Source organism: Brugia malayi (genome assembly GCF_000002995.4).
Source record: "Brugia malayi strain FR3 genome assembly, contig: Bm_v4_Chr2_contig_001, whole genome shotgun sequence".
NCBI classification, from domain to species: domain Eukaryota; kingdom Metazoa; phylum Nematoda; class Chromadorea; order Rhabditida; family Onchocercidae; genus Brugia; species Brugia malayi.
The window spans coordinates 4,117,257-4,129,111 of record NW_025062476.1 but is presented as its reverse complement, the minus strand read 5'-3'; the positions used below and the strand labels follow the sequence as shown (position 1 = coordinate 4,129,111).

The 11,855-nt window shown below is 29.2% G+C and overlaps 1 protein-coding gene and 1 further gene across 2 annotated transcripts; one reads left to right on the top strand and one right to left on the bottom strand.

Moving 5' to 3' along the window:
• Window positions 1-5,569: 5,569 nt before the first annotated feature.
• Bma-brf-1 (Transcription factor TFIIB repeat family protein) lies at window positions 5,570-11,501 on the top strand (the record flags this gene model as incomplete). Its single annotated transcript, XM_043078345.1, has 15 exons — window positions 5,570-5,729; window positions 5,917-6,032; window positions 6,321-6,506; window positions 6,806-6,940; window positions 7,322-7,570; window positions 7,719-7,820; window positions 8,120-8,313; window positions 8,431-8,567; window positions 8,859-8,970; window positions 9,208-9,340; window positions 9,539-9,676; window positions 10,068-10,227; window positions 10,471-10,543; window positions 10,646-11,324; window positions 11,493-11,501. The coding sequence occupies 15 exons, from the start codon at window positions 5,570-5,572 to the stop codon at window positions 11,499-11,501; spliced, it is 2,583 nt and encodes an 860-aa protein (XP_042934279.1).
• Bm16757 lies at window positions 7,013-7,105 on the bottom strand. The gene has a single exon (XR_006228082.1). The product of XR_006228082.1 is annotated as a pre-microRNA Bm16757 (primary transcript).
• Window positions 11,502-11,855: the final 354 nt, after the last annotated feature.

The following is an 11,855-nucleotide window of genomic DNA, read 5'->3' as shown; positions in this document are numbered from 1 at the left end:
TCTCTTTCTCCCTCCCTCACATTTTTCTCCATTTTCTTATGTTACACAAATATCACATATTGAGGACAAATTGCAAAAACATTCTTTTTTTTTCTTTTTAAAAGCATTGTATAATTAATTCATTTTGCAAAAGAATGTTAGCAGTTAGCGGTAAAGAAGACAAAATGAATGATATCGAGAAGGTAAGATAAAATTGTCAAATTCTACTAGACGACACATTAATCATTCTTTTTACACTCTTTGGCTTCACCGCCACAACTTATTATCATCAATTTTGATATCATCATTTATCGTACCACCATTATCATCACATCATCATCACCACTATCACTATTATCACTGTCATCAATATCACTATGATTAACTTTCCTTTTTTTATTGTCACATAATCATATCACCATCACCAATTTTTATGCCATAATTTATCATCACCTTACCATCAACAGCAGCTCATTCTTCAAACATTTGCTTTGTATTTTGATTTCGATGTTTAATCATATACCATCCTAAAATTTCTCATTTCCCAAAAAAAAAAAAAAAAAAAAATTGAGATTTTTTTGAGAGTTAATCATAGACTAAAAGGGACCAATAATTCACTTTATTTTAATTCGTTTTCGTAATATATATAATTTAATTTATTACTATTTATCATTATTATTTATTTTTATTTATTATTACTGTTATTATTACTACTAGATTATTATATCTTATTATCGTTATACTATTACTGTTATTTTATTATTATTATTATAACTATTCCTGTTGACTAATATCACCATTAATCATTATTATTCCAAAAAAAAAAAAATGCTATACATCTTATGCATAAAAAATTTAGATGACATTAACGATCAGATAAATACTATGAAGGACATGACGAATGGGGAAATTAGATGGGTAAAGATAAGAGAATTTTGGGGTTTAACAATTTGTCATAAAGGATGGATCATCGAGTTTAACAGACATCGACAGATAAAATAAAAGTGATAGAAATGAGAAGGGAGGAAGGAGAAGAAAAAGATGAAAGATTACAATGAAATGATTTTAAAGAATTGAATACGATCGATTGATGATGATATGAACTGATAAGTTGGTATAATTTATATACTTCATCAATTAATCTATCATAGTTACAAATATTAACAAGATTATATTCAATTATTTACGTTACAATGACCTTTCTTTAATTTATCGTATTCAGTTATTTCTTCTATAATAATTTTATTCATAAAATATCATAAAAATTTTCATTTACATTAATTTTTTTTTTTTTGTTTTTTAAGACATTATGATTATTTATTATCGAAAAATGTTTATTCATAATTGTGTATCATGATTTTCATAGTGATTGAATATATTCTTGTGTTACAAGTTTTAATTTAAATATTGATTTGAATGATGATTATTGTTTAAGAAATGCAAACGACTGATAAGTGTAAAAAATGAAAAGAGAAAAAAAATTGAAATGAAAAATTTTTTCCAACATTTACCACAAAATGATGATAATCTATCAAAAATGTTATTTCTGCTGTGGTAAGAAATAAATGAAAAACGGAAGGAACAATAAAATATAAACGTCGAAAAGAAAAAAAAAAAAACTTCAATTAATAAATAAATAAAATAATTGATGAAATTAAACGAATCTGAACAATAATTAGCTACTATTAACAATAATTAGCTATTATAAAAAAAAAAAAAAAAAAAAAAATGAATGGATTATAACGAGAAAAATAATCGATATTAAGTACTAGATTTATTTATTTATTTATTATAAATATATATATATATGAAATTTAATTTGATACATTTTCTCGGGAACTTTTAAATCATTCTTGTCTAAAAATTGTTAGCTGTTTAGAAATTAAAAATTTGAATCGATAATAATAACAAAGTATTGTAGTTACTAATAAACTGAATTAACTTCATTAATTCTCTATGAATTTCAATTCACTTATGTTTCAAATTTTTGAAAAAAGGAAAAACACGGAATTTCAATATTTCATATTTTCAACAACAGTGATATCTTTTCAAACTTTTCATAATTTCTCACACAATTGATGATTTATTGATCATATTTACAATTAATTTAAATGATTAACTACCAGTTTTGAAAATATTAATTAATTATCACATATTAACTTTGTTTAATCATTTCATCATGTGGTTTAGCTTTTTTTAAAGGGGCTAAAACAATTTTAAATTTTGAATTTCCTGAAAAAAATTTGACGTATTAGTTTTTTTTTCTTAAAGAAATTAAATATAAATTTAAAAAAAAAAATCATAAATATAAATGATAGTGATTGGTGAATGTAAAAAAATCCATATATTATCACTTTAAAAAAGAAAATATAAGAAAAATAAATACGAATAACGCCATATTTAATCAACTTTTTTTTTAACTTATAAGTGTACTGAGTAAAAATTATCAATAAAATAGAAAAGTGGGTTATACTTATGAGAAAACAAACTTTTAATCTTAAATTAGAGTTGGAAATAAATATTAGAAATGTACTGCAATATTAGCGACCTATAAAAGGAACAATGATAAAAATACAGTCTAAAATATTTCAAATTTTGCAATTAAATATGATTCTGAAAAAAAAAATAAATAAAAACTTTAATTCGACTATCATTCTAGCAAACAAAAACGACTCTATCTATTATGATAATAACATTTTGTACATTCAGTGAAAATTTGTCAATAATTTCTAACATTTTAAAAGTTATAACGATAAACCAATCAAAAATGCATGCACTTCGATTTATAATCAATCCCATAGATGTATGATCATCAATCAAACATAATTTTTCGATTTTTCAGTTGAAAGAACTGAAAAACGGATGCGCCATCATTATCGTCGTACATGACGATCTATCACGTCTTTTAAAAAGATTCCGCAATTTTTTCTCTTTTTCTTGAGATACGACATTTTTTTTTTCTAAACTGTAATACAATTGATGAATGATGAAATCTAAAAGTTGGAAGTCAAATTTAGCTGGAAAATTTATCAAATCTTGAATGAAATATTAAACGAATAATTATTAAGAATTTCATATCCGAATTTTCTGATTATTTCTTGATTATCATACATTTCTGCTTATATTATAAAACAATATCAATTGATTGTTTATTGCCTGATTCAAAAAAGTATCATAATCAAACAATATGTTAATTCATTAACATTTGTAATTGTAGTTAAAAGTAAAAGTATTGATGAGCTAAAAGATTATGGAAAATTTTGGATGGGAAAATATGTATATAAAGTAATTTAAAGAAAAATATTTGAATTAATCTCAAATCTAAAAAAAAAAATTTAAAACAACCAATTTCGGTTTTCCAACAACCACTTGCTTCCGGGTTCCAATTTTAAAAGGTGGTCGAAAATCTTCGAGTATTTTATGAGAATCAATTTGATTAAATGAATCCCCTCCCCTCCTTATCCTCCTCCCAAAAAAAACTTATTATGCATTCTAGAGCAATGAAATTTCCTTATGTTTGTAACTAATCAAATTATATTAATTTTAAAATAATCGAAAGCTCAACTGAAAACTCAACTTGTTAATTACTGTCAAAACAACTGAAGATAATGTTAAATCTAAGTCAGAATTTGCAGATGTAATCTGGTTCATTACATATGAAGTAAATACAGTTGATTTTGTAGTAAGAAAAATTCATTAGCTGATTTATTATACAATTAAATTACTTGCTAAGCAGTATAAATTATCAAATAATTCAAGTAGTTGAAGAACTGATAAGTTGAAACATCATGACATTACAAATTTCGTTGAGTAAGGCAATGCACAAATTTTTTAACATATGATAATATCATCAGCACTGTCGAAAGCCATTATCACCACCATCATCAAATTGTGTTAACATTTTCGAAATAGCTCAAAGAATATACTTTTATTAATCATAACATGCATACAATTCTATTCTTATCAAACGATATACTGAACTAAATATGCAAAAATCATGTATGCAAGAAATAAACTATTACAATCAGCTACTATTTCAAAAATTTTCATTTAAAACAATCAAATATTACATTGCACATTTAATTAAATACTATATTTCATACTTATTTGAATTAGTGAGAAAAAAGGACTTATATTTTGGCCTAAATAATCACGTAAATAACGTGAAACACAATGACAATGCATGAAGAAGAAAGGTAATTGTCAAATTGTTAAATTTGACAAATTTCAATAGGCGTATGTTTCGATGCACGAAGTTTGCAGAATATAAACTTCGTCTGTAAACAGTGCACGAATTTTCTTGAGATGTGGAAAGATGTAGATTTTTGCTACTACTGGAGTGATACGGGGAAGATTTTTTTCCGGATAGTGCACTGGGAACGTAGCATTGCTGGATCCGGAATTCTGTTCAGGATTCTAAAGTTTATTCTGATATTGATCTCGATTATGATGAATCTTTTTCACAATTTAAAAGATTTACTAAAATTCAGCATGAAAATAAATCATTTGATTTTCTTTTTTTCCCTTCTTTTTCCATGTAAACCATTTTAAATTATGCTATTTTTTGCATTGTGAATATGTTTAAGTTCAAAAAAAAGAAAGAAAAAAACAGGAAGAGAAAAGAAAATGAAGGGATCATGGCTTATTATTAATTCATTACATCAGTGTTATGGAAATTTCCATAATATCGATATGTTATCATTGATATACTTATTCAAAAGAAAACAAAAAAGTAAACAATGATTTTCCTTTGTTACACATCTTCAAAAAAAAAAAAATATATGAAATTTTTATATGTTGAGAAAAAAATTTATTTGAGAGGAAATTAATAATTAATTTGTTTTTGACATGATCAATAGATTTTATATGAGAATAGAAGAAATGTTGTTGTCAATTTATAAGATTAAAAGAATAACAGAAATGCACAGTAAATATAAATGTATTTTGACAAATGTGTGTTTTATTTAGGCTTGAAATGGAAAAGTAATATCTCCAAATATTGATCTGTTCCTGGATATGAAATAGGGAATGATTATAGATTACTTATTAAAAGATAATGATATTGTAATGATTTAATTGGGAAAATTAAAAATTTAATGAAGTCTTATGAAAAAAGCGAATGTTTGAGTTTTGTTTGAATAGTTATTGGGAAAGCATGTTAGTGGTATTTGGAATTGGTAATGATAAGAATTGTTATCAGTTCTAAAGCAGTCATTTAAGGATTCGAAATTTTTGTGAAGGAATAAAAAAAAAATCTTCGTTCTCTTGCTTCTTTTATTATAAAAAAGGACGTTCGGGGTTTTATACGAGTGGCTTATTGGTTTTATACGAGTGGCTTATTTACATTTCTGTGGCTTTTGGGTTCGGATTCACTGATTGTATGGTTCATTTGTTTTTTATTGTTTTTGTAAAATATTCGGAGAGCTATTTAACGGTTGAATTCGTTTTTTCTTATATGTTTGTTGCATATTGCATACTGTTTAATTGTGTTTGTTAGTATTTCAGTTTCATGTCTGTTTTGATCAGTTTTACAAGTTCATATTAATTTTTTTGCAGGAATTAAAAGAGATCTCGTTTCTTCCCTTTTACAATGAGCCGAAAGTGCCCAAATTGTGGCAGTTCGGAAATAGATGATGATTCGGCTCGTGGTGATTCTACATGTATGGGTTGTGGTACGGTACTGGAAGAATCAACCATTGTTTCGGATGTGGCATTTCAAGAAAATGCCGGTGGTGGTCATTCCTTAGTGGGTGAGTTGTTCGTCTTTGCAGGATGTTTGCAATGTTTTAGGTTCATCTGCGATAGTATTGAGATGATACTGCAAGTATGAAAGGCTAGGTGTGGTAGAAATTTATGTGCTACTTTAATATGCCTTGCTTTCCAATGTGAATGTGGTGTATATTTGAAGTTGTTGTAATATCTTCATGTAATGTTCAGGACAATTTATTTCGAAAGAACGCGGTCAACCAACTAATCTTTCCGGTGTACCTGGTTTATCGCACCAGGAATCCCGAGAAATCACCTACTATAAGGGAAGGAAGCTGATCGAAGAGGTAATAAAATGATGTTGAATTTTTTCTGGGTTGCATATCTGTTATTTAAATTAAATTTAGCATTTTATTTGGAGTACTGATATCTCAGAATGTTTCGTTTATTGCATTGGAATATTCTTTTTAGGTTTTTTAAGTTACTGAAATATGTAAATTGATTTAGTTTTTAGGATTTTCTATTTGTGTTGTACTTGTTTAGGCTGCTGTTTGGAAAAATATGGGAAAAAGAGATTGAGTTTTGTTTATTCAATTTATAATAATATCTGCTTTATATTTGATCTGTATTTATAGATAGCAAGTCAGCTTCGGATTAATCAGCATTGTGTTAATACAGCATTCAATTTTTTTAAAATGTGCGTTTCGCGTAATTTTACACGTGGACGTGTACGATCACATGTCGTAGCAGCGTGTTTATATATGACTTGTCGACTGGAAAATACCGCACACTTGCTGTTGGATTTCAGCGATATCACTCAGGTATCCTCTGCTGAATTTGTGTTACTTAACCATTGCTCTAAAGTTCTTAACCATTGCTCTAAAAAATTTTACCCACAGGTAGAGGCTTTCTTTTTTTTACTTTCCTAAATGGTTCATTTCGATACTTCTCGGGTTCTAAATGTAAACGATATGCTAAAAATAATTTTTAAAGTTTCTTCCAGATCTAGTCGCCACATTAATTGTTATTCAGCTAATTCCCTGTCTTTTTTTCATACTTTCATAATTTAAATCAATTTTCTTTCTTTTCAACATTCGAGCGTTCACTGAAATTTTTACAGGTCAACGTGTTCGATTTGGGGCGAACATTGAATTTCTTGACACGTTCTCTGAAAATCAATCTTCCAACTACTGATCCCTGCATGTATATATTACGTTTTGCTGTCTCACTCGATTTTGGTGCTAAACAAAAAGAGGTAAGTAAGCTGTGCTTTTGCTAAACTTTTACTTTTTAAGGTTTATTGAATATCTTCATGCAATTTTAGTTATACAGAATGCTACCATTCATCCATTTTACGTAGAGAATACTGATCCTTACTGCAGAGGATCAGTATTCTCTACGTATAAAGTTAGCTAAAATAGAAGTATCGAAAACTTAATTCAAAGTAGACATTTGTATTGTTAAACGTATAATTTTATGTAGTTGTTGGTTGTTTTAACCAAAGTTTTGAATCTTTGCTCAGAAATTACAGTATCGTGCAGGCTTTTTAGCAGTAATTTTCAAACTTCCAAATTTTATTATGATTATTTGTTGTCACTTATTATGATATTAATTCTTATTATAATTGTTTCTGCAGGTAGTATCTTTAGCAACCAGACTAGTGCAACGAATGAAACGTGATTGGATAGCAACAGGAAGACGACCAACTGGTCTTTGTGGTGCAGCATTATTGCTTGCAGCCCGATGCTACAATTTTAATCGAACTGTTGCCGACGTTGTACGTGTTGTACACATTAGCGAAGCTGTTGTTAAGAAACGTCTCGATGAATTCGGACAGACTCCTTCGAGTACGTTAACAATCGATGAGTTTACATCAGTAGATTTGGTAAGTCTCAAACTTTTACTTTGAAAACGTTTAATATATCTTATCTCCAGGATTATGGTTTTCAAGCAACCTGATAAATGTGATTAAGCTCTTACTTATTTATAGTCGCATGAAATTTTTAAAAGCTCTAACGTTAAAGAAAATTTAGGAACACTGTGAGGATCCACCAGCATTTCGCGAATCGCGTCGCAAAGCACGTGAGTTACAATTACAAAAAGAAGAGGAAGCATTGAGGAAGATAGAGCTTGAGGTTTGTGGATAGATGTGGAAAATCTACAAAAACAAATGGATTATTTGATTTTTATTGTTAATTATTATTTTGATAGTTGTACTGTGAATAACAATTATTAGAAAATTGGCTAACTTGATTTGCTGTACATTGTTGAGAAGATCTTTCTATGCTTAAATTTAGGTATGGTACTAAAAAAAAAAGGAACTACACTTAGAATCAATCAGTTAGATATGTACATATATCCAATTATTTTTATTTTTTTTTTTCAATTATAATGCAATTATTTTATTTTCAAAATGCAAAATAAAGTTTTGCAGATATCACCAATGGAGGCAGAAGTTGAAAGAGCTCTTGAGAAACGGCGAAAAGAACGTTTCAAAAGGACACAATATGCTCGAATGATGAGTGGTTCATTAGGATCTGAATCGGATGAACTTACTCCGGCAGATGCTTTAGTACGGAATGAAATCGTTGACTTAGTCTTTTCTGCTGCAAGAAGTGGTACTCCGTTGTAAGTGAAATTAATATTTTCTTACATTTTCTAGTTTTTTCTTTTTTTTTTTTTTTTTTTTTTTTTTTTTTCTACTGAATTGATGTATTCCTCATCCACCGGCACATATTGTTACAGATCTGATGCTGGTATGTCATCCACTTATGCACCTTCATTAGTTAGCCTTGGCATAGCTCCAGTCAAAAGTGAAGTAGAACCGATTGCTGAAACAAAGAGTGAGAAACTCAATAGTAATGGAGAACTTGATTTGGAGGGTAAAAATGTTTTTTTTTGGTGATCCGTACAGTAAACTTTTATAACTGTGATAAATATTAACAGTACAACAGTACAGTTAGCATCATTTAGGTAAGAAATGATTTTAATGTTATAAACTTGGAATTTCTACGTAGTGTTCCATGTGATATTGTATAGATTCTGCAGTTGCATATAAAATTTCTTTTTGCTGAATGATCGAGTAGTTCTGAAAAACAAGAATGTGGATAGTGTCAATTTTTATTCATATTTCAAATTTTCTAGATTTATGTGGAGTTATAATATTGTTGCAGGAATTGATGATGATGAAATCAATACATACATATTAACCAAAGAAGAGGTAGATTTGAAAACCCGTTTCTGGATGAAATTAAATGGAGAACATTTGAAAGAAATGGAACGGCGGTAAAACTTAATGTATTTGTAGTTGTTCTGCTTGGCTCACAGCTAGTGAGCTGACGCAATCTTTATAGAAAAACAGGATAAAGGGAAATTGTTAAAAAAAAAAAAAAAAAGAAAAACATGGACTATTCTAAACTGTAATCCTATATGCTCGAAACTTTTTTAGCGTATCTTTTTGCTCTTTTTTTTTTTTTTTTTGTAACATAATAATCTTGCCTAAAACATGTAAGCACTTTCTAGGCGTCGTGAAAGGGAGGAAGAAGAACGTGAAAAAGATAATTCATCCAAAAAACGGCGTCGAACAAATGGTATCCGTAAAAAAGAACCTATTGTTGCTGCAACTGCGCAAGAAGCAATGGAAAAAGTCATACATGTAATATTCCTGTATATAACTGTTTTTGTTGTGTTATATATCTCAAGAAAGCGGAAATTTTAAAGACTACAGCAGAAAAGTGCTAATATCAGGAAAGAGGAATATCAGGAACAAGGTCATTTGAAATAGTTCATTTTAAAATGATCTGATTATTTTCAATGAATTTCCTGCCTCTAATAATTTTTGGGAATTTTGCAGGAAAAAAAACTTTCAAACAAAATAAACTACGATATTCTAAAAGAAATCGAGGATGCAGATGAAACTATCGTCAAACCTGAAATAGATAGCAGCATAAGTGATACAAAAGAAGAAACCAGTGAAGCTAACGATCGCATGGTTATTTATTTTTTATTTTATTTCAAGTCTTCTTTTCATAATGTATCTTCTGATCTCAGAGAAGAACAGATCAAGTTATGCAATTGATTTTGCCATAAGTTAATGAATTGGTCTAAAGTATCGATTAGATGATAGTTGCATTTCTGACCATCATCACCACTGCTGATGGAGTTCTTAGAGAAAAAAGTCTCTACACTTTGCTGTCCTGCTTCTGTAATTTTTTAATCAGTCCAATAACTATCATAGGCAGAAAATCAATTAATAGGTTGGAAGTGGTCTTACAATTTAAATTTAAATCAGTGACAAAAATACGACAGTGTTTTCATCCTAGGATTTATTTCATATTAATCTTAAAGTTTTATAGTGAGATAAATTTTGAACTCTGTTTCAGTTGTTTAAAGACAGTAGAAATTTAACGTTAACGACAGGAAAAGCTTTAAAAACTCGGAAACGTTTCCGGCCGAACGTTAGCCTAGCAACGAAAAAGGCAGTTGAACAAACAATTTCAGTAATAGCTGCATCAGAAAAAAATTCCAATCAAGGTAAAAAAGGTAAAATATGTTTTTAGTTCTTATCTTTTTTCCAGTCAAAAATTTTTTTTTTGGAAGGAACTTCCAAAGAATAAAGGCATTTTTTTGTTATTTATTTGAACTATTTGGGTAAACTGGGAACTAGTTTTGGCAAGAAGGAAAGTATTTGTTTTCAAATGTTGGAGTGTATTCGAGAATTGATGGAGTGATTCTCTTAGGATGATTGTGAGTTACAACTGGGTACAAACTGACATCATTTTCTAGGATCTGTAAAAGACTTATCTACGACGAATGAAAAAAATACCTTGTTTGTTGGCCGAATGAAGACGAATATAAGGTAAAACTTACTTGTTTCAAGCAAAACACTTGAAAACTGATCCACTCTTCTTTTTGACTAGTGATGTTTATGCTGTTTGATGTTGGAATTTTTTATTTACAGAAAATGTGCTGACGCTCAGGGTCAACCATCAAGCAGTATCGAAAGTAATACTATGATAACAGAATCTAACATATTCCCTACTAAAATGAGCCATTCTAGTCTATCTGTTTCACACTCTGAAACAGATAGGCTAGATTCTTTCCAAACTGGGACCTCCGATTCAACTGCAAAGTTTTCGAGTAAAGTCGGTCACTTTACAGGAAAAATAAGACCAGCTAAATTGATTGTTGAAGAAAGTTCTGAATCAGTTGGTTTTAACTCTAAAAATGCAACTATAACAGAGACATCTGGAAAATCGCACATGATTAAAAGAAGATACGCGAAAATGAAGCCAAATTTGAAGTGTGTCCAAAAATGTGGTAAGTCTGTCAACCAAGATGGTCAGAAGTCGCTTTTAGCGGTTGTACCCGAGGTTCCAGGGGAAGGTAATGTCGAAGATGAAGATAGACAACAAAGGAAAGAAGATACAGAAGTTCCTTCAACATCTGAGATTTCAAGAATGGAAATCGTAAGCGCTGAAGACGTTAGCAAAGAACCACTAATGCAAAGTATTAGTAAGATCTGTTCCGCAAAAACGAATTCGAATGTGACCGAAACTGATACGGTTAAAAAAACAAGAAGTCGATATATGAAAGTAAAACCCAATTTGACAAGACGAGCTGAAACAAAAGCAAGCAAGGTTAGAATTTGATTTACGGACCGAAACTAATTGGAAATAGCGCTATAGAAATAATACCTGTTGTTGATTCAAGTGATAGAGTCATCATCGTTTCTTTCCAGTTGTATTATAAGATATTACATAGTTGCCTATGCTTCTTTCTTCGTTTAAAAATTTTTCTTATTGCAGAAATCCTGACGAGTCGTTGGTTTGTTGCTTTTGAAGAATTGAATAACGGAGGAATATTCATCTGCGACATTATATGTCTTAGGTATGTCTGCTCAATGTAAATATATGTCTTCTTGTTGTAAAGTTTTCATATCGCATTACTATTATGAACTTAAGTTTATGTGAGTCCTACATGAACGAAACCATATGCATAATAAGTATAATGTTTATAGTCGCTTTTTCTTCACAGTAAACTATGAGGCAGCTAGAAAATGAAGGCTCTAAATAGGATGTGGGATTTCTGATTGAACTCGACATAAAAATTATGAATGAGACGGTTGCAGAATATTCAGAACTTTATCTGTTTATTTATTCTATGAGAAA